The sequence below is a fragment of the Argiope bruennichi genome, chromosome 8 (genome assembly GCF_947563725.1).
Source record: "Argiope bruennichi chromosome 8, qqArgBrue1.1, whole genome shotgun sequence".
Classification (NCBI taxonomy): Eukaryota; Metazoa; Arthropoda; class Arachnida; order Araneae; family Araneidae; genus Argiope; species Argiope bruennichi.
The window spans coordinates 82,585,942-82,610,938 of record NC_079158.1 but is presented as its reverse complement, the minus strand read 5'-3'; the positions used below and the strand labels follow the sequence as shown (position 1 = coordinate 82,610,938).

General features: G+C 26.5%; 2 protein-coding genes across 2 annotated transcripts in view; both read right to left on the bottom strand.

Moving 5' to 3' along the window:
* Nucleotides 1-226: 226 nt before the first annotated feature.
* LOC129981853 (uncharacterized) lies at nt 227-3,006 on the bottom strand. Its single transcript, XM_056092887.1, has 2 exons — nt 2,958-3,006; nt 227-1,035 (listed from the first exon to the last, which is right to left on the bottom strand). The coding sequence occupies exon 2, from the start codon at nt 910-912 to the stop codon at nt 601-603; it is 312 nt and encodes a 103-aa protein (XP_055948862.1). The 5' UTR covers nt 913-1,035; nt 2,958-3,006; the 3' UTR covers nt 227-600.
* A 10-nt stretch (nt 3,007-3,016) lies between these two features.
* The window catches only part of LOC129980677 (uncharacterized), a 39,786-nt gene continuing 17,805 nt past the window's right edge, over nt 3,017-24,997 (bottom strand). The window contains exons 3-5 of the mRNA XM_056091058.1: nt 5,610-5,907; nt 3,065-3,243; nt 3,017-3,028 (exon numbers count right to left, since the gene is read on the bottom strand). Coding sequence (XP_055947033.1) covers nt 3,017-3,028; nt 3,065-3,243; nt 5,610-5,907 — 489 coding nt within the window. The remainder of the gene's footprint in view (nt 3,029-3,064; nt 3,244-5,609; nt 5,908-24,997) is intronic.

Below are 24,997 nucleotides of genomic sequence, written 5' to 3'. Positions count from 1 at the left end.
TTTTACTGAACACTTTTTAAATGGAAATCATGAACCTGGATAAGAATAGAATTTTAATTGTTCTTAGCATTGATTCTCAAAAATATACTTAAAATTATAAAAATAACTCATTTATTTATTAATAATGCTGTATATTTTTGCTAATCGTTTTACAGGGATTTTTTCAGACATTAAATCTAAATTGTCAAAGAATAATTTAAATCATCATAATATTTATATACTTTTCTATTTACTTATAAATATGTAATAAAATATAAATGATAAGTTGGCTGATGCCTTCGATTTCAAAAGGCTTTATCATGCAAAAACTCAATTACTAACTAATAACTGAAATTAAGAATGTTCTTTTTATTGATTTAAAATGCAAATATGAAACCCCAATGATTATGATAATAAGAGGTTTACTTCTCAGTTGAATCGTTTAACAAATAAACCTACCCTTCCCAATTCCACTTCTATGAAAACTGAAACAATTGATTTAAAGAGGAACGCTCTCTTCATCAAAATAGAGCTATGCTCATATTTAAAACTTCCTAATCGATGAGATTTTCTTAATGAGACATCACTTGACAAAAGTGCAGTTATTGAGATGCTTATCACTTAACCGAAACGATACATTCCCCCACCCATCCCTTGATGTTGTCCTTGACCTTGATGTTGGCCCATGCCGCCACCAGCTGGCATCATACCGCCACCCCCTTGGGCTGGCTGAGCAGGAGCAGCTGGTTGCTCCCCTCCAAATCCCATTCCATTTTCGAGCTGGATGCCAAAGAATAATTTCTTGCGAAGGTCAACTTTAGGTCTGAGTAGCTGCCTCAACATTCCCAATGGACTCATAGGTAAACCTTGTCCCATCTGTATAGTTAAGCCTGGTGCTGCAGTGGTCATCATAGGCTGAGCACAGCAAGGCATATGCTGTTGTTGATTATGGTTGTTGTAGTAATGAGGTTGATGACTGAAGTGATGTGGTTGGTGATGATTATTTTGGTACTCTGAAGATTCAAAATCTCCATGTCTTGGCCTTGGAGCTGCAACCTAAAATGTAAAATGGTCGAATTCTTAGATTGTGTTTTTTTTTTAATTTATAGATGAATTTTATGATCTTCATCTTGAAATTTCTATATGGTTCAACTATAAAAATGTATTTTTATTTTAAAATATTGAAAATGAAAGTCTATAATATTTTCAGATTTCCATGTCTTGGTTATTTATGTTATAGTTACTGAGATGTATCATTCAGGGAATCTTTTTTAATAGTTTCGAAATTTTAGGATAAGTTAATTAATATAAAAAATTATTTAATGTGTCCTTATATCATCAGTACACTTAATACTTTAACAAATGCCCGTTAATCGAGGGAAAGTCAGTATCCATTCAGTTTTACGAAAAGGTTTATGAATAAAAAAAAAAATGCTAATTTCAAATTCTATGGATTTTTTGTTTATTTGCTTTTTCAGTATTTGCAAAATACCTAATAAAATTCAAATAACATTTTACCACTATTATCGCTGATTATCTTATGACTATTTTATTATAGCTAGTAATTAGTGAACAACCACAAATTGAAATTAAGGTTGTCATTTTTTTTTTTTTTTTGGCGTTTATAATTAGGCAGATGCCTATTAAAATTCACTGGTATGCCAAAGGAATTTTGATTTGATTGAATGCATATGTAATAATAATACTCATATTAATAATCAAATGCTAATATAAGACAAGATTTTATAATCTGTGAATTAAAAATCCCTGTTATTTTGTGTAGCAAAGTTTGTGGCAGTAAAAATTTTGCCTGCTGTTGTTGAAAGTTATGGCAAAGTGTTGCATGTTGTAATCTGTGGCAATGGGGCAAATTTTGAAGGGAAATGTCTGAGATTTAAATTACGGAAACCAAGTTAAGAATAATTATGTTATGTTACTACATAAATTCACGCATATTTCCTCTGTCCAAAAATATTTTATACATTTCAGAAGGCGTTTAATATCATCAGATAAAATAAACAGTTCATCAAATCATTAATCTTATCTTTATAAAGGAGTAAACATCAATTTATGCTTAGTAGTATAAAATTTAAAAAAAAAAGTATTTGGATTCGACTAAATCAAAAATTTTGAATAAGAAAAATATTTTATTTGGTACAAAAGGAAATAATAACTAATGTATTATTGTGTACATTAGTTATAGATAGATCATGATCTACTGCAATAAAAGAATACTAAATTGAAATAATTGAGAGCAATTTTAATAATAGGCAAAACTTCATTGCAACATTGTTGTTACCAATGAGTTTAATGTGTTTTCAAGAAGTATAAAAAAAGGGGAAAATCCCACATCAAATGAAATTATTTTGATTTTTTTTATTGTATTTATACGCATTAAAATTAAAATTTCAACTACTCATTTTCAATTTTAATAATTATCGTAAATTCAAACAAAAATTATTTTGCAATGCATTTTCATATTTTCGAAATGAGACTTGCTCGCCTTAACTTCAATAAAAAAATAAAAAGTGAGATGATTGATTTCCATTACAAAAAAATTGACCATTGCACATAAATAACGCAAGAATTATTTGATGCTAATTATTTAAACTCTAAATTTCAATGAATGAGTATAATACAAGATTTTAAAATTAATAAAATGATAAAAATTAATTCGAAAATAGAGTTCCAAATGGTAAATGTTGCCATTTTTAATGGTAGTAAAATAGAGAAATAGAGTTCCAAATGGTAAATATTACCATTTTTAATGGTAGTTAAACCTTTACTATTTGGAACTCTATTTTCGAGTTAATTTTTATCATTTTCTTAATTCCAAAATCTTGTATTGTACTGATTCATTGAAATGTAGAGTTTAAATAATTAGCATTAAATACTTCTTGCGTTACTGATAAAGGCTTCTACAACAGCACTTATTTCAATTTCTTTTAAAAAATATTATGGAAAAATTTTAAAAATACCTTCGGTTTTAGTTGACTATTTTCAACATATTCATCATCATCATATTCGACAACAGCACTTATTTCAATTTCTTTTAAAAAATATTATGGAAAAATTTTAAAAATACCTTCGGTTTTAGTTGACTATTTTCAACATATTCATCATCATCATATTCGACAACATCTTTTCTGGCTTTCTTCTTCTTCTTTACTCTTTTTCTGGCAACTCGTGCACTATCGTCTTCATCTTCGGCATCTTCTTCTTCTGGTGAAGGTGCGAAGACGACAAATTGTGGCGTTCCCTTACCTGAAAGAAAAAAAAGTCAAGAGGGTTATATCTTAATAGACTTTGCAGAGTATTTATAAATCCTTTACATTAAGTAAATAAATACAGCAATTTCAATTACCCTTTTTTAAAAAGGGTATTGAAATTGTCAAAAACAAAAGCAATCGCAAAAAATAATCGCAAATATTTTTAATAGCAATGTTTATATTATTATGTTATTTGTGATTTAATTCTGTTAGTAAAAGTGGCTACCCATTTTAAAATTGCTTTATAAAATATTTAAATAGAATTTCTCAGCTGTTCATAACAATCCTAAGCCGAGATCCAAAATTGATTTACAAAAATTTCTTCAAAATTTTACAAAACATTTATTTGAAAGTATTTATCTTAAAACTAAATTTAACTTGCTCGAAATCGGAAGAGTAGCGAATCTTTTGAAAAGAGGATAGTTCATCCTGCAATCAAACAATCAAGATTTTGTCAAATAAACAGTATTCATTTTAAAAGAATTAAAAGAAATAATTAATTTAAATGGTAACATCGCTGCTTTGGATTCAGGCTTTCTTTTTACTTTTTTGTAAAGATATAAAATTTCAAATATAAAAAGTATGTTTCAAATTCAATTCTCTAATTTGGAAAAACTAATTCCTTTTGGTAGTTTATTTATTCTCAATTTTTCATTTAATCACATCTATTTTTTCCATTAAAATTTTATAATTTATAGCAGTTACAGTTTCTCTCAAAATATATAGCAATTAGCGATCATGAACTATTTTAGAGTATTTGAACCATTCCTAATCATATGAATATTTTAAGTCCCCACTATAAAAATTGCACTTAATCTAACTACCTTATACTAACAAAATTCTTATATGATTAATATATTCACAATATTAATGTCATGATATACTTATGTGGTGAATGCCTATCATAAACCATATATACCTCTCATAAATCATATATACATATCATAAAACATATGAATCATATCAAATATCTGAAACTACAGGCTCCGTTGAGGCTGTGTGTGATGTAATTGCCGCGCCTCTCATCATCTGGGTATTGACGCACGAAATAGTAAAAAATCAAATGTTTAATTTCTTTAGTTAAATTGTAAATAAATTATTTTTCTAAAACGTTTCAATTATTGGATTCATAACAAATACACGCAACCCTAATTACGACACTTAAAATCAATTTCTAAAGTATCTTGAGAGTAAAATTGATACAAAAAATTCGGGGTGGGGGTGGGAGACTTATTTTTCCAAAATTAACTCTATTTTGTGTGATTTCTTTTCATTACATTTGAATTAAAATTACAGATTTCTGTTATCTACTTTGCAAAAAAATATTCATAGTATTCTTGATCAATAATAATAGAGCATAAAAGAGAAGATTTATTTTCATTGAAGAAATATATTAATGTAATTTGTTTCATATCAGTATTCATGCTTTCGAGTTAAAGTCAGAAGCTTCTAATTCCGTTCCCGAAATTCCTTCATGTAACAAATGATGAAATCAAACAATAAATACATTAATACTTCTTTCCTTAAACTCCATAATTTACTGTTTCTGTTATATACTCTTAATAGAGATTTTTCGAAAATTGAATCTAGATGTTTTTTATATAAATATTAAATTAAGTGGAATTATCCATTAAATCAAATGAATCTTTCATATCTTGACTTGATATGAAGATTTAAAAAAAATGTGCTTTATCTCAATATTAAATATTAAGTATCCAGAACATTGAAAAATAAATATTTTTAGCATAGAATGTTTCTAACAATTGATAGTTGCTGAATAAAATCTATCTTCTAAATCAGCAGGATATATATAACTTATTAAACGTGGTTGATATTCTATTTTTCCCTTAATCAAAAAATATGTTTTAAGTAAAATTTTAACTAGCTTGATGAATACTGTTTTCATTTCTACAAAATTTTAGGGACCATCTTTATTATAAAATAATTTAAAGAAGAAAAACATAACTGGTTTGCAACCTTAATTGAAGTTTTAAATGATATCATTGTGTTGAAAGTGTTAAATTGCGATTTCATGTAAAATAAACTTCTAGGCTGACTTTCACAAAAGTTAACTTTTCAAAAATAACATCAAAAATGATTTGGAGTTTCTTAAGTACTAAATATTTATTTACCGAAATTTATATAATTGAAGCGTTTTACAGAATTCTTCATTTGTGTATTTGAGCACTTCAATGATCAATTCCTTTGTTAGGCACATTTATGTACATTCTTTGCACGCACTGTATTAACAATTTATCACGTAATTCAAATTTATGAATTATTTATATAATATGCAAAATTACTTCCTCAACAAATAGTGCCTGAAATATTCAAAAAGAATCAAATATGCATCATTTTTACCTGTTCCTTTGCCAGCTGACAGAATCTTTGACAACACGTCTGAGCCGTCTTGTTTCGGTGGTTTTGGTGTTTCTGGCGCTGCATCTTTTCCTTGTGGCACATAATGTACTACGTAAAGGGGATCTCTGTTAGGTTGTTCCTCTGGACTTGGAGGAAGAATGTCTCGTTCTTCTTCCAGAGGCGATCCTATGACATCCTTGTTGACAGCAGCACCAATAGGTAATTTTTGACCGAATTCGATGTCGTCATTACGTTCTTCGAATATGTGGTCAGCAGAGCGATAAGAAGAGTGTCCACCCTGTTAAAAATAACGTTATGAAATAAATATGATCATAATTTCAAGGTGGCCATCTCTGTATATCGTATGATAGCGGGGTGTTATTCTGGGAGAAAGACAATAACTCTCTGAGGTGGTGGTATGCGTAATATTTATTCTTTGAACCTCTATTCACCTCTGGAAAGCATAGCCTTCACATGGCTTGAAATGACAAAGAGGAAAACCTCTACATTTTGGGTCAGTTGTTCTCCCTTTAGAGGACAGAAAAGTGTTATTTAAAATCCGAGCTCATATGTTGCACCACCTTCTCTTTGGACCTGCTAACATCTAACTGTGAAAGCTCCAAAATGCGCTGGTCTAAATTTTGATCTACGTTGCAGATGGATATTTTGATATCTTTTTCACCACTATGGGAATGCCTGTTTGTTTGTTTTTTGTTGTTGTTGTTGTTTTTTGAGGGGGGGGGGGGTCTAGGTCTGAATCCGAGTGGAAGCTCTTCGATAGGTAAATGGGACAATATTCAACCTCTAAGGATTGAAGTAGGACATATTAACAATATCACCCTGAGGTCAAACACAAACCTTAATAAGTATTTGGGCATCATATAGAATATTGAGGGGTTCTACTAATTTCCACCTGGCAGCGACCTCGAAAAGAGCAATGCATGCGAGCCCAGCAGAGCAGTAGGTCTGTAAAAGTGATTGTGGTGTTCTCTTGACATAAGATTTTTCGCGGACCTCTCCATCATAAACTCAACTGGAATATTCGTTCATGGTAACAGCGAAGGGTGACTACGGTTTTTATATATGAAGTATAAAATACCAGACTGAACCAATTCACAATTTTTACTAAAATGAACTAGATATAAAAATATAGAAAAAAAACATTAACATCATCAAAAGAAACATCATAATGGCCATTCATTAGTAATAAAAACCCTTTATAATGAATTTAAAACATTATGGAACTATATTTTTATGGTACATATAGAAAATTATCATTTAATATTTACATTTTAGTCAAAATGCAAATATTTTATAAATCAGAGTTACTTAACATATTTTCAAAGTATGTACAAATATTATATTGAAAGTTTTTGCGTAAATAAATTGTTCTTATATTTATAAACTTCAAAACTCGAAGTAAATTTTAATTTCAAAATTTTCGTAAAAAATAATTTTTGAATCATGTTAAATAAGGAATATAAAACAAATAGAAAAGGCTTTAATTACTTTAATCTGCATCAGAAATCATAGAAAGATATTTTTAAAAAATCAAAAACTACTTGTTTCTGCTAAAAATGCCTTGCTTTTTTTAAAAAAAGTATAATTATATTGAAATTTCTGAATAAAGAAATTGAAATATTATTCTTTTCCCCTTCATTTTCCATTTTTTTATATATAAATCTGGTGAATATTGATCATATTTCAACAAAGGAAATTTGTCTTCAAAGGTAGACAGAAAACATTATAAAGCGGCAAACTAAATTTCAACTATGATTTATTAGAAGACAGTGACTCTACTTTCCATATTCCTACTACCAATCAAAGTGTTGAAGGTTAAACTACAACAACAGGCTTAGTATGCATCGTTCATATTACATAGATCTTCTTTGTAATCTTTTTCATTCCATTTCTGTACTTGCTTGTAATATCGCTTTCTAAACGATTCACATCTTTTCATTTTAATTAAAGCAAAAATCCGTATGTATACTGGAATTTAAAAGAATAAAGTCCTACTTTTCAATTTTAAAATCATCTGTAAGTCAAAGAACTTGATCTCAATGAGTAATGGTGCATTAACCTTATTATCAGCGAGGTTTTAAACAGATTAATCAGATAATCGAGCATTAACACAAGAAAGAAATTCCCATTGCTTTTCGCAATCTTTTGAGAGATTCTTTTTTATAATTCGTTATGATAGCATCGATTTAACGAATTTTCTTTTATTTGCTTATATTTTTTTTTAACTTTTACATTTAATTTCACTAGAAACTTCTCTTTTTACGAATTGATTGTCTTCATTCCATATTAAACAAATCCAAATGACGCACACAAATCTTTTCGTTTATGATTTTTCATGGGTATAAAAAATGGTGAATGGTATAAAGCGAGATTTTATTTTCTTTTTAGTCAAAATCAAAATACATTATTTATCCCATAATTATTTCATTGCCCTTTACGCTCTAATTGTTTTACAAAACATTTCTTGTTTTAAGAGATTCTGTACAACTGTAGTTTTTTAGTATAAATAGAGTTCTCAATATGCATTAAAATTATTTCAATCTCAAGCATAAAAAAAACTTCTAAACATTAATAAATTTAAACTATTTATTACTGCTGTTCCTAGTTTTTTCTTCTAAAAGATCCTTGCTTTAGATTTAATGAATATTTCATTTTTTAAACTGTTTGTTTATTCGAGAAATAAAGCTTTTTTAAAAATAGTTTTTAATGAACGTAGTAGGAAACCATAATTATGTTTTATAAATTTTTCCCGAATATTTAATATTCTTATTTAATGGAAGAAAAGTTTCTAACTTTTTGTCTACGGTTATCGTATTTTATTGCATGCGTGGTTATTAAAAGGACCAGAAATAATTTCATTAAAATCATCAAAAGTTTAACTAAACGTTTATATTACTGATTTACTATTTTTGCTTTATGATATATCATAAATTAATGAAAATTGAGATTATTGTATTATATAAAATAATTAATTAACGTGAACAAACGTCTACAAATAATCATTTATTTATTAATAGTATCTATATAATAATAGTTAATAGAAAGTACGAGCTCAAATACAAAAAATGTGAGAAATCTAAATGCGTTTAAAAGTATACATTGAGATAATAATTTACTATTGCGGTTTTGAAATAATTATTTCCAAACAGTGAAAATTTTGAAGCTGGGATTTAAACATATGCACATAATCGTGGAAATCGTACTTTAAATCAAACTACCTATTGTTAAATTAAATAACTCCATATTATTTTGTTTTATTTTGAAAAATATCTGACATCAATATAGTTTAAACAATGCCTGTTAAATCAAGGTTTCAATTGGCAATTACTATTTTAATTTATTGTATGAGATATCGCAAACCAAGGCATGTATTATAAAAATTATTTATTAATTTATCCTTCATAGGCTTCACCTATCTACCCAAAATGATGTCCGATGTAGAGCCAGTAAGAAAGATTCTTAGAGTACAGAAATTACAACAGAAAAGAAGGGTTTTTAATAAATTCTTCTAATTATAATATTTGATAAAGGTCCATGACTATGTTCGAAAATAATCAATTTACTTTGTTGAAATTCTACAATTTTGTAATTTAAAAAATATTGCACCATCAATTTTTACCAAGCGCAGTAAAAAAAAAAATAATAGATAGAAATTTATTTATCATTATGATAAAAAAAAATCTTTTTTTTTTTTTGAAAAATTTTCAAAGATTTTTTATGAGAATTCAAAAACTGATATTCATTGTTGAAGAATTGCATCTGATTTATAACTATATTAATTTTTCTTAATGATCATTACTAATGAATCAAAACGATATTTAAATTTTTTAAATTTTTTCAGTGATTACGCCAAAGAAATTTATAGAGAATTTGACTGAAGTAAACTTTATATTTTAATATTTTTCTTATTTCTTGTTATTCTAATAACTGCATTCAGTGTTTTAAAAGTTTAAGTTTGCCGAATTGAAGAATTATAAATTTGTATAGTTTAATGGTATGCTAAAGTGAAGCGGAAGAACTAACAAAGATTTATATACGTAATGAAGAAAGAAACAATTCTAAGATGCAAAAAGAAGAAAATTATTTGTAAGAATCTTGGTTACTCGTAACATCAAAAGAGGTCACTTTTACTCTCCTCATCATAAAGTTAACGACTGTAAAATTGACCATTGAATGCATACAACAAGTCGTTCCGGTTCGCCACTTCTAGATAGTTCCAAGCAATATCGCCTTATTTATCATTCTCAATGCGTTTTAGTGCTACACAGGAAAAAGTAAGCATTCAGAATTTTGTCACGGCCTTCCTTCTTATAAGATTAAAAGGTATTATTGTAAAGTAAAAATGTGATTCATTTTAATAAAATGGGCTAAAAAATGCAAGATTAAAAGAAAGTTTTTGTTTGTAGTTGTGTAATTGGAAAAATCACCGGCATTTTATGGATTTCTTTTTCATTAACCATTTCTAGGTCCATGGGAAGTATGCTTCCCACCAAATTTATCAATCTTTGTATGAAATTATGTAGATTGGCATAAGTTCTGACAAATTTTTTTTAGAAAGACAGAAACTTAGATGCTTCAGTTCGTTATCTTACACAAAATGATGTGTCTTGATTTGTACTTAATTATTAATTAACCAAATTAATTAATAAATGAAATTAAATTTATCAAATAAGCTAAATGAATCCCTTTCCTTATTCTAATTTATTTCTAATTTATTCTAAAATATTTTAACATAATATGACTAGAAAAAAAATGGCCCTTTAAAGGGTTAAATCAAATTTTGATTACGTTTTCTTATCTCAATTAGTAAAATTTCATCAATTTAACATGCTGTGATGAGATATAACGGAAGGATTCGTTTTGGACAAAGGCGCACAAAATTATTTTTGCAATAGTTTACAAAGTTTCAAGAAAAAATTTCGAAGGTGATCCTCAGAATATAACTCAATGAAAATATAATGTGCGTTAGCACTAGATTATGCATGAATTATTGATGATAGATATATGAAAGGAGACAATATATTAATTTTTATTCTCTCGTATATGAAGAATACAAAGAGAAAATATTGCAATCGTCAAGAAATCTAACTCATGATTTTGACATTTTGAATTCATATCTTTTTACCTACCATAGATATAAATTATAAAATGAATAAAAGAATTTCTGCAATTTGCAGAAATTATAAAATATTAAAACCAGTGAAAAATTGGAAATTAGCTTTATTTTTTATAACTTTCTATCCATTACTTCTGTGCTTCAAGTTATGAATGACTTTAGAAAGTGAAGCATCAGCATCATATTTTTTTCTTAACAAAAAATAAATTTCGAATGCATATTTAAAATATTCCCGCAGGAACAATTAGACAGAATATTTTTCTAATTCATAGATTTCTGTACAGGATAAACATTTTTAAAATGTCATACAATTTTCTTTTGCAAAGAATCCAATAAATATAAATCATACATTTTTACTTTATTCATAATATGTTACAAAATTCTTATTTTTAAATTGCTAAGAAAATGTTATTTGCATTTTTTTAAATATGTTATGACTGTAGATCTCAAAGGAATTCTGAATATGTACTATTATCTTTTTAGTTTGCACATTATAATAAAATAAAAATGTAACTCTTTTTGCTCATAATTATTTATTTATAATTTACATTCCAAGCTATAATAAATTTTTCGCAACTCTCTGATCTGATTATGTAATCTGCATTCTATTGGTCATTATAACCTCTAAAACACAGATTAAGTATTTATGTATTCAAAAATTCCATTTTGAAGGTAATTTGAATATCTCAGAAATGATGAAAAGTTAAATCAGTTAATCAATTAAAATTCCTTCTACCTATACACTGTCAATTAAAAAGGCAGCTCCATTAATTAAATATCAATTCAATAAAATTAATTATCCATTCAAGTGAATAATTCAAATAATAAATTAAATAGTCCATTTAAATAATCCATTTATCTACTTCTTGCAACGTAGGATGTTTTCATTTATATACAAATGTTAATATTAATAACGACTAACATTAATTATGATTTCCTGTCTGATTTGCTCATGCTCTCCTTCATATAATTTTTTCAAACCGTAAAAAAGCATTTATTTTAATTTTTTTTAAATGTATTATTTAATTTTTGAAAATACTGAACAATTTAAAAAACCATGCCGAACAGTAAATCTTCACATTAAAATAACACTATCTCCATAATAAATAACCTTTATATTTATAATGGAGAATTATATTTTAAAACAACAGTTTTGGTAATAGATGGTTCCTTAAGAAATTTAATTTTTTAATAAGCGTTTGATACAATTTCAGCGTAGAAAAGAAATATTAATAATTCAGCAATCTTTCACAAGAAAAAGAAATTCAAAAAAGTACATATATAAATCTACAATGATAAAATGTTATAACATTAAAAAGAAATTATCGTAGTAGTTTTTTATTTTTCCAAGGTCGCTAAAATTAAAGTTTGCTTATTAAGTGACAACGGCAGATAATTATTAACCACAGCGAAAAACAAGAACATGATTAAATTTTATTTAAAATTACTTTCTAAAAGAAAATTCTTCATCACACTTTTAAAGAATCTTTCATTAACTATTTTATGGGGCAAAAAGTGTAAAATCGACAAAGTCTTCTGTTCGAAAGCGGAAACAGCTGCAAATAAATTAATCTATAAATATTTCTTGTCGTTGGAGCATTTAATTAATGCTATGCCTATAAATATTTCTTGTCGACAAGCATTTAAATTGTGTTCCCTTATCAAGATTTATGGCCAGATTTTGACTTAAATTTCCTCATTATACATACGTGTTTTATTATATCACACACCCTCTATATAGAGAAAAAAACGTTGATTTTTAAATTAACTGGATTTTACAAGTTAAAAGAATTTGATCTATTTCTTTTTGAGATACGCTAAAGATTTTTTTTTTCGTATTAATATTGTCTCATAAATCCAAAGTCAAAAATAATTATTCTTTGGTTTGATGAAACTATTTTTATTTCTTTCAGGTTTAGATTTATTACCAACTTCTATATTGTTAATATTTTGGAAGAAGTTTTTATGGTCCTGTCAGGTCGTTAAAGGGATTAGTAAAATATCTGAATTAGTGTAACAGTTACTTATTTGCAGGTTACGTTATACACAGACAATTTACATATAAAATTTCAGAAAAATTTTAATATATATATATATATATATATATATATATATATATATATATATATATATATATAAAAACATGGATGAAATAATGCAGCACATGCCCTCGCCTGACCTGAACTGAGTCATTGAGCAAGCAGGTGCTGTCACTGACGTCATCATAGTCAGTTATGGTTTATATTACAAGAATGGTTACAGTCCTGGGTTTTTTAAGATATGGTGAATCAATGTGCTTGTTTAGGATTTCTTTTTTACCCTTCTATATTTAAATATTAAAATAATTATTGAATTAGTAAGTAAGCTTTATTTAATAGTTAATTTGAAAACGATTTTTCATTAGTCATCATGAATTAAAAATGAATATTTATACCAAATATACGCATTAAATATTGAATAAATTATTAGCCATAAGTTGAAAAAAAACATTCTTTATACAAAATTTTATAAATTCTTAATAGTCAACGAGCATCATTAATATACTAAATCAAATTTTTAGTGGTATTAAATCGTGCTTATGGCAAATACAAAAAAAGAACAATTATTTGATTTGAATTAGGAATTTATGGTTCATTTTACAAAAAAGAAAAATATAATGTCAGGTCCCAAAACAAGAGTACTTAGTAAAAAGGCTTTTACGTTTGCTTTCTTCACATGACTATCACGGTATGTAAATTGTTTCTTCTTTGAATCTTTTAATTCCCATGGAGACTTCTTTAAAATATAGCATTTAGCAAATATCTAACAGTGAACAAAAACAAATTTTAAAAACTGAATGTAAATTGAAATTTTCAATGCTATCAACAAATACTAATGTAGCTCACAACAAAACGCTGCGCCAATTTAATTTCAAAATTTGTTGTGCATCTTGAATGAAAAAAAAAGTGGTAGAATAGCTAAAGCGTAAAATTTATTAGAATTAAATTCAAAACATTTGAAATGAAAAAAGGAAATTGCGTTAATTTCTTTCATAATATTCAAGAAACATAATTTAGACATATATGTAATATAATTTGGAGAAACGTGATCTTTGCTTAAATTGTCTGAAAAAGAATTTGTAATACTTTTTCCCATATTTTTAGGGGTGAATTTATTATATATAAATCAGACTATTATGTTTCGAAGTATTACGAAATTAATTACTTTACCAAAAGAAAAATTCATGGAAATTCTACACATTTGTTGAATCTATGCAATGCTATAATTTATTTTTTCGAATGATACGTATCTTTCGATGGAATTCAAATCTTTCTCAGTCTATTTATTTTGGGAAGTCTAGTCAGCTTTAACTTTCTATCGAACTTTTGTTCAATAAGATTCTTGGAATTATTTGAGGTTCATTATAGTAATTTATAAAAATACCTTTAGAGACATGTCGGTATTTTCCAAACTTCAAGCATTCTTCAGACAAGCAACCAGACGTATTCAAATATTTCAGGAAATCATTATTCTGATCCATGAAATTATACTGTGAATGATTGGCATGAATTGCTCAATTTTGTTCCGCGGGAAATGTTTGTTATACAATATCCGAATTTTTTTCAATAAAAGAGCGCTTATATTTAAACCTTAATTTTGTCTTCTAACTTCACGTCTGAATCATATCTGTACAGTAAGCAACAAAGCAATACAATCAATTATCATATTGTGCATCTGCTTTTAATCATGTCGGTTTTCTAATAAAATAATGATAATAAACTAGTGTTATAAGCAACTGAATTATGAATGCTCAACAAAACATTTAGTTTAATCAGTAATTTATGCTTTTGAAGCCATTTTACATCAAGCTAACACATTTGCAATTTAAGGTAAGTGACTATGTCGAAACAATTTTTTGCAAAACTATGGATTTTTTTAAATTTAATATTCTTAATATTTGAACAGATATCTTTATAATACTGTTAGAATTTTGTTTTTAAATCTATTGTTTGGGAAGTTACACTCATTTTTATATTTGATTTACATATGTTTGAATGCTGTTTTGCATCGTTAAGATTCTATTTTCTCAAATATAGAATATGATAGATTCTTATGAAAAACTTCATAAATTAATGCATATTCTTTATTCAAATTTGGTATAATATGTTCTGCAGTTCCTGAACTAGAGAATAAGTAATCTATTCATTTAGGAATATTTTATGGTGGTTTTAATGTTTCACAATGTGAAAAAAAATTGGAAATTTCGCGTTATTTATTAGTCGAACGCCAATATTTAAAGAATAGATAAAAATACAGCTTGTTTTTTTAGTTCAGGAACTAGATAATATATTCTTTAAGCTATCTGCAAAATTTTAAGCAAATCATTTGATAAACCTCTAAACTAGAAGATTTTTGCTTTCTACCTTTTTTATCCAAAAAAAATGTCCTTTGTTCCGATTTTTTTTAAACTTTTGATACTTAACTAGTATACTTTGAATTCAAAGATGTTTTTTCAATCTTTCTTATGCAAATATTCAAAAATATATCAGTTTTCGAAAGTTTTTTTTTTTTTTTAAATTCATTCCAAACATAATCAGTTAATGCATTTAGAAGAAAGCTTTTAAAAAATTTCAATTTCTAAGTAATACTTTTATAAATTTAATTCCAATGATGACAAAAAAAATGAACAAACATATGAGAAATATATATATATATATTGTCACTTGATACTGAAAATTTGGTTTTCTCTCTGCAAAATGTAACATATTTTGAATTCTTTTAGCAGTACAGCAGATCTATTTAAATGAAGGAAATTAGATTGCTTAGTAAGAACTATTTCGAAGAACTCTATTGTAAAAACAATAAATTATCAAAATAAAAAATTGTTATCATAAATAAAGAAAAGTATTAAATAATAAGGGAAATTTAAAAACTGAATTTTTGCCTTAGATCGCAAAAATTTTAAATCTTTTGCTGATAAAATTTGCAAGAGTACAAAAGATTCGATTAAATCTTAGGTATGAATTTTATTCTATTGAGATTTTATTATACCCTGAAAATTATGCAGCTCATTAATGGTTGTAATTTATATACGACATAAAAAAGTACTGAAATAAATAAAAATTTTGAAAGCCATTTCCTATAAAAAATGACTTTCTTTTCTTTTTGTAACAAAAATATACCCAGTTACAATTTATTAAATTAAGAAAATTTATTAAAAATTTTACTTTAAAATAAAAAAAGAAATGTTTTTATTTATATCCAATAATCCTTTTATGATGCATTAATATTTTATCTTTATCTTCTGAAAATGATAGATGTAATTTAGGAAAACAGCATTTATGTCAGTAAATAAACTCCCTGCTCTTAAACAATCCACTGCGAAACATTTCAGCGAAGTTTAGAAATGAAATGTCAAAATCATCCTCAAGAACTTCCTGTTTTTATTTTTCATAAGAACTTCACAATCACTTCATTACACCAAACATTTGATTCACAGAAGTATAATCTCCTTCGATGTCAGTTACACTTCATAAATGTAAAAAAAGAAAGAAATTCCCTCTTATATTTCCCCATCGAACACTAGTAAGAATCCCTATTTGATATATAGCCATGATACTATTCTGACAGGTTATGTGATGGATGGGGATTTATATAAACTTGCTGTGACGGGTTTTTTCGGCTACAAATTTTTTCACCGTTCAACGGAGAAAAATGTGCTGTAATGTAACAGCAGGACTGGAAAGGATTACATATCTTTCAGCTTGATTTAAGTGGGGTATTAACTTCCGAGTGATCGAACCTAGGAGAACGATTTGTTTGCATTAAAAAATGTTTTTTTTCCTACCTTTTATTACGCTTATCATCATTCTGATTAACTAGACTTACCGATATTTTAAAAATTATTTCGGTAACAAGAATTTTTTATTTTAAGGTGCATTTACTTGCGATTTTTTAAAAGGCAGGTTTTATTTAAAGAAAGTAAAAACTGCATTAAATCTTGTCGCTGTTAGTAGAACCTTTGCCAAAGCAAAAATGTTTACTTTCTCTGTAAATGAGCAGGATGGGAAAAGCTTTTAAGATTTCAGTTACAGAAAGATTAGAGTTTTGAATTCTTCTTAGGCATTTTGTAGCCAAAGATATGTTAAAATTTTTTAAGGGTTTTCAATGTAAAATATTGTTACATATACGTGCAGGTTTCTTAAAATATTATATAATTTATTTATGTGTTTTAAAAAACAGTCCTTATTTATAGAAAGAAATTGCATTATATCTTGCTTCTGTTACCAAAATTTAAAAAAATGGTACTTTCTCTGTGAAAGAAGCAAAAAGGTTTTTTAAAATTTCATTTAAAGAAAAATTAGAGTTTCGAATTCTTCTTAGGCATTTTATAATCAAAGGTAGTTAATCACAAAGTATGTTTAATTTTTTTTTTAAATGTCAATGTATTTGTTACATATACGTACAGGTTTCTTAAAATATATTAAATAAAGGATTAGATGTTCTGAATTCTTCTGTAATTTAAAATATAATTTTATTGTTCCGTGTATTTTATATTTATATACATCAACAGCACACACTGACAGATTATGATAGCTAAAAATATAATTACCATTCAGATATAAAATAAAAGTATTATTATAGTTCACGCATGGTTTCCTGCAAAATAGTTTAATTAAATATTATCTTTAAATAATTATTCTTAGGCATTTTATAGTCAAAAGTTAATCCCAAAGTAGGTTTAAAATTTTAAAAGAAATCTCAATGCATTTGTTACATATGCGAGCAGTTTCTTAAAATATATTATATAATGGATTAGAGGGTTCTGAATTCTTCTATAAGTTAAAGAATATTTTTATTGTTTAGCATTATTTCCTATTTATATACATCAACAGCAAAACACCCACAGATTAGCGTAGCTTAAAATATAATTTCCTTTCAGATATGAAATAAAAGTATTATTATAGTTCATACATGGTTTTCTACAAAATATTTTAATTAAAAATTATCTTTAAATAATTATTCTTAGGCAATTTCTGGTCAAAAGTAGTTAATCACAAAATATGTGTAAAATTTATTTAAATTTTCAATGTATTTGTTAAGTTTCTTAAACTATTATATAATGGATTAGATGGTTCTGAATTCTTCTATAAGTTAAAGAATTATTTTATTGCTTAGTGAATTTCATATCTGTATACATCAACAGAAAAATACTTACAGATTATGTTTACTTAGATTATAATTACCTTTCAGATATAAAATAAAAGTATTGTTATAGTTCATGTATTGTTTCCTATAAAAGAGTTTAAATAAAAATTATTTTTAAATTTATTTTAAAAAACAATTTTGAAAATAAATTTGTAAACTGAAGAGCAACTGGTAGACAAACAGAATTTATCAAAAGCCTTACTTATTTTCGACAGATTATTACATTGATTTTCATAATATCAGTTACATCTAATATCGAAATGAAATTAATCGTAAATTATAAAGTAGTATTTTGATAAATTTTGCTGAATATAAACATTTATAACTAATTATAGGTAGAGATGATTAAATCTTGACGGAAGACTGATTAATGCAAGCTTTAGATATGCATCTCATTTTGAAACTGTTTACGGGATCTTAAATATACTTAAAGCTCTAAATCTTACCTTAACCTCTAAGCCATAATCTTAAGCTTCAAATCGTAATTTTCAGACGAAACCATGTCTGCCCTGTTAATCCTTACAAGCTTCCAGGTCAAATCAACGATTGGACATTTGAGTCTCTAAAGTTTTATAGCGTATTAACTAGTTCTGGTGACTATTAAATATGTCTAAATGAAAGTCAAATATTTAATGAATATAATGCGACTCAAACGGGAATTCCATCTGGCTGATGCATTAGGAATTGACGATTGCAATTAAAAAAAACTTGAATTACTTTAAATATCCAGTACAGATATATTGTACTGTATTAGTAAAGCTCAAATTAAAAGGATAAAACATTTTTAAAACATTTATTCCGCACTTTTGCAGAAAACAAACATCAGAATCAAAAACGTCGCAAACCTCTTTGATGTTTCTTTTTTCTTCATTCTCTCTCTCTCTCTCTCTCTCTCTCTCTCTCTCTCTCTGCATGTCAAAATGGTTATTCAAGAATTTATCAAATTTTTAAAATAGATTATATTTTTATGGATTTTCATAGTTGAACTATTTTAATATAAATTAAAAATATATCAAAATGCACATTAGGCGCATGAAATGTTTTGATCATATTATTTGCAAATAACACAATCTCCGTAAAACTCTAGTTATAAAAAATTATGATAAACTAGGATTTCTTTATAACTCTGGACACTGGTAATGAACACGTATTTGGATAATAAAGGGCGCTATATTTTTGGTTGCCCAAAATAGAAAAGTCATAGATAAATATTTCCTCGACAACTTCAATAATTTCTGTGTGTCTAAATTTGCTTCAAAATAGGCTAGCTAAAATTGGAATAAGGAACTTAGTTCAGAATATTTTGAAGAATTTTATTCATTAAAAGGATATATGGTTATCGTTATTTTAGTTACATTGTTATGGATGTACATTTATTTTTTCTATTTTATTTTTTAAATTATTGTTATGCTTCTAATAAATTTCGCATCTATCACAATATCAAGTCATCAACATGACAATATAATTCAAATTAATTACTTTCATTATTTAGTTAATATTCTTAGGGATTAAATAACAATTCTGTAGAATTAATTGAGAATTTTAGAGAATAAAGCGGCCGAAATGGATTTTATATTATAGCGACTAAATATGTGAATATGTGCTGAACACCTACTGGTCAAAGAAATTTGATTTCTTGAATACTATTTTTGGTGTTAGAATTAAAACTGAAATTCTTTAAGGCCAATTGAAAATTTCAAAAGACAAAATGGACACAATCTAGTTTTGGATTGCGGCACCCAACCATACAAAGACTAACATAAATACAACTTCTTAAAACTTCTTTTATTTGGTGTTTATTTTGATCTACTACTCCGAACAAGCGTCCTTACAAAAGCTTGAATAAAATAAATATTTTAATTTACTTAACGATAAAAAAAAAACTCATAATCTATTTTTCTTGTAAAGCATTGAATTTCTGAATTCTTTGATAAGATAAAAGCTCGCTTTGTGTATCAATGATTCCAGCATAACTTATAAATCTCACTTCCTTAGTCCTAAACACTTTACTTCCATATTCTAGAGGATGTCTCGGTCAACCCGCTTTCCTTCCACATAAATTAAACAATTCTCGGAATCTCCCAAGAATTAATCCACTTCAATAGCTTTCACAATAAAGTGCCTTTGATTCTGGCTAAAAGACTATAGGTTGCGAAAATTTTCGCAGATTTATTATTTAAACTACCATAAAAGCTATTGACAGAATGGAAATGATATTGCTTTGCATTATCATATGAAATACCAGGCAGATTAAGATATCACAGAACGTTCATAAAGGGAATCTGAACCTGACAGATGTAATGAGGCTTCTTAATTTATTCCATTTGATGAGTAGGGAGTCTAGATTTGCCTAAAAATAATTAATTAAACCTAATAACTATACAACTGATAAACAATAATAATATTTTTAAAGGAACAATATGCCCATCTGTTATGAATTCATTAATCTTAGATTTCAAACTTCATTAAAAAAAACTATTTGATGCATTAGATGATCTACTAATTAAAGTCATATTAGGGTGATTGTTTGATTTCCATTCTGATAAAGAGGCATTTTAACTATTTCTTAAAATAAAACGACTATCGAAGCGCTTTCAATTATTTTTGATTCTTTGATCGTTATCTTGAATAATTATAAAAATTCTTGAGTTCAGTTAGATTAACCATCCATTTTAAAGCAAAACTAGGGCTATTTTTTGGAACGGACCTCGTAATTTTGAACCGCGGTCAGATGACTAGGACGACATCTGAGCTGCGCTCCCCCTTTCCAAATAAAAATTATTGAGAATCTTCTAAATATGAATCTTATATAGCAGTTAATGTAAGCTTAAGATATTGATATTTATATACATAAAATATTTTAATTATTACTTATGTTGCGAAATTTTAATTATGTTGCGAAAATACGTACATGTAAAAAAAATGCTTTATCAAGTGTCATGTTTAATCAACTTGTGTAATCTGCAAAAAACACTTGCATAAACTTTAAAGAATGTTAAAGAAAATAAGAGGATCAAATAGTAAAAACCAATCCTTGTTTGTTTAACTAAAACGTTGGGAGCGAGGAACTTTATATAGGGTATCTTTCAGAGTGAGACAGAAAAAAATGAAAGTAATGGATAAATTAAAATTAAAAATTCTATTAGTATGCAGAGATTCGACCTTTGATCCTGGTATATCGTACTGGGTTATCCCAACAATGGGTGACTAGAATATGGTTGAATTTTAATTGATTAGAATGGATTGTGTAAATTAAGAAAAAAATAGTTAAGAAAGTTTGAATATCCATATTTTAGACGTCGTTACACCATTTCAGTGACCAATCTCGAGGAAAGTATGTGTAACAACGGCTGGTACTTCCTCAAATCAGGAATTAAAAAGTTAAAAAAAATTGCTAATCCATAACTCATCACATTTTATCAAATAAAGTAAAATATTTTCTTTAAATGCATGCATACCAAAGATAATTTTTCAATCTATCAAATAAAGTAAAGATAAACATTTTAATATGGTACAAAACATGTAAAAATTTCGAAGACAATTTTTTCAGCAGTACATTTATTAATGCAAACAACACAAAATATAATATTTTTCTTCACTTATAGCCTTTTTCTCCTATCCGTGGGAAGAATATACTTATCTTTAAGAGTTTAAAAATTAACTATTAGAAAACCTGTAGAAATCAATATATTCTTCTTATACAAAGAGAAATGTTCATTATAAATAGGTTATTTATTGCTTAGTAATGAAGTGAGTCCTTCACTTCATTAGATCGTAAATGAAACTTTAATCTGAGTTTTTTTTTAATTTAACTGTAAAAATTTAAATATTTGTTTCAATAAATTTCAAATAAAATGCTCAATAATAATTCGTTCAATACATTCGTAATTCAAATAAAATCTTTAAATATTGTATTCCAATTCAAATTTTACCTTTATTTTCAATACTTCATTTTAATATTCTTCATAATGAACACTTTTTCTAAAGTTTCATTTTGTAGATAAACTAAAATCAATTGGATGCCTATTTTTTATTTTTATATTTATTTCCTCATGCTTATCAAAATTTTACTATCACTATTTTGTTTCAAAATTTCCTTTTTATTACATTCATAAAAAAATTTATTTATAAAGCATTTTAAATTAATTTTCTCATTTTTTTTCAGCAACATGAAAAAAATTTGAAGAAGGATTTGTTGGAACTTTGAATAAAGTTTCAAATACATTTTTATTCATGTTTAACATGAAGATACTATGGAGAATAAGATAATCTCATTCAATTTTATAAATGCATTTAGACAGAGAAAAGTAATGATGATGTGTTTTAAAATACATCGATTTCGATAAAAGAAATCAGAATTGAAATTGAAATTAAATCAAACAGCTTTATAAATTGTGTAATATTCTTGTTTTAGGTAAATAACAAGATCTTCATGTTTAATAAATTGCAGGTGTGATAAAAGCAATATTATTTAATGAGTAATTAGTATCTAATTTTCAATCAGAAAATGTTACCAAATTTATTCTGATTGAAAAAATATTATATCAGTGATTAAATATATGATCCAACAATGATTATTTAAAAAAGTGAAAACATTATTTATTATTTAATAAATTATTAATAAGGATGATTATTTAATAGATGGTTATTTAATAAAGATGATTATTTAATAAAATGAAACCGCGCTTTTTTTTTGCTTGTTGTTTTTGAAGCTAATCTCAAATTAAAAATATAGAAAGAAGCGGAGTTTTGTCTTAGGTCTGCTTCAGAGCATTTCACATCTAAATTCAGTGCCATTTTGGTCACTGTGCTGTCAGATCATTCATTAGCAGATACTATGCTCATAATTTCATGAAAAAGGATAATCAATTAATTTAACTAAAGTCAAATTTAAACGAAATACTTGCTTAAAAAATACTTTTTTTATTTATTACAATATTTATACTGCAATTTATTTATAAAATTTATTACAGTATAAAAGTTGAAAAAAGCGTACAACAAAACTAATTACAATTTCAGTAATACTCTAACTAAATACAGATAATTGTATAAAAAATAAAAAGTCTTTTTGAGGTATCAAAGAGTTTTAGAACACAATAGATCTGAATTTGAACTATAACTCAAAATATATGTCGAATGGATCAGACGATAATTCTAATGAAAATAACAATGAACATAAACAAATTAATTCTAGCGGAACGGCGATGAGTTGAGACTTTCTATGCTCGAACATCTAATTAATCAAACTTGAACCCAAATGAATTAAATTACTGACAAAACTGTATTGATTTGCGTTATTAGTGGCGTTAAGATAAATTAATTATTTCAGGCTTCTCCATCTTTCCATAATATTTAGATTTATTCATTAACTGAAAGTGACGATGGCGCAATCAGTCAGGTAGAACATATTACTATGTCTATTGTCTATACCTTCCTAAATACAGTTTTTTAACACTTCCTTAGAGATCTGTGCCCACTTGTTACCCTCTTATTTTAATGGACTGATAAAAAAAATTATCTGCTGTGGAACAGAACAATAAAAAATGAAACCAAACGATAAAAAAGAAAACTCGGTTTCGTTTCCTAGTCAAGTGCCATTCTCTATGGGCTCCTTCACGGTTCGTTGCTCACAAACGATTAAATAAAGCATAAAGTTGCAACAAGTGTTCAGAATAAGCAAAGTGATAAGCTAAGTTTTCCGTGCTTTCACTAGGTCTACATTTAACAAAAAAAAGAAAAGAAAACGATATTATTTATCTTTGCTCCAAATGGCCTGGATTGTTTTTAAACGCTTATATTCACACCTGCAGTTGAAATGAAAAACAAGTTACGATTCCATGATGTTTACTTATTTTGTGCATCGCAGCAAAGCAGATGAATATCATAATAATTTGGTTTCATTTTAGTAAAACCATTAAATAAACTAATTCTATCGATAAATTTTATTTAGCAAATTATTTTTTATATACTTCATTTGCTAAAATGTCATTCTCTGACAGTTTTTGTGCACATGTCATTATTGACTTCAATTACATGATGATTTCCTTCTAGGTTAATTTGACATTTGATTAAGAAATATTATTCAGAATATTAGTTTATTCTAAGGGGAAATTTCTCACTGTTTTCTGTGCATCACTTAGAGCTATTTATACAAAAATCAATCAAGAAAAACTATTCTTGTTTCATTTGATTGACGATGCGAAATTTATGTCATTGTCCTTTTTGACATATGTTTGACATTTTTCTTCAGTTACATTAGACAGGTACGAGACAATACTAAAAAATAAAAACTTCTAATCATAAAATGTTTTACGTAATTCTTAAATTTTTTGTTTTTGAAACGTTATTCCTAAAACACGTGGTAATTGGTGTAAACTTTGAATGAACTTAAAATGAAATATTGTGAGAGTTAGGAAAACAATAAAATTGTGTTTCTGATATATTTCCAATCACTCAAAATATACTACTTAAAGATTATTTTTCTGTATCTTCTATTTTAGCAAAATTGCGAATTGTTTTTGTGATATTTTCAGCAATCGCTTTTAAAAACGTAAATACGAAATACTTGCTTTTTATCAAAACATGTTTTATTTAAAGAATAATTCGATTATGTTATGGAATATCGATAAATATTTTGCTCACTGTAGCATACACTTACTGAAGTTTATTCATTTTATTATTTTGATTAATATATTTAGTAAGCATATTTTTGTATAATATTTTTATTACACTAAAGAGAATTAAAATAAAAGTATCTGGAAAAGTAGGTTAGTTATTTATTTGCAAAATTATATTCATTTTTCATTCCTAGTTGATACCAAGTACTTTCTGTAAAATCATATAGGTTTTTATTGAATATGTTCTGTAAATTAATTATAATAAATACACTTATTATACTATTTGGTAAATAATAAAAGGAATCTTGAAAATGGAAAGATGTTATCCTATCTGATTATTGTAGCATGTAAAGTTACAATATTTTCCTTTTCTCCGACGAATATTTTTCTATCTTTTATAAACATAGAGAATAAAAATGAAATAAACATCCACTTTTTGATAATTT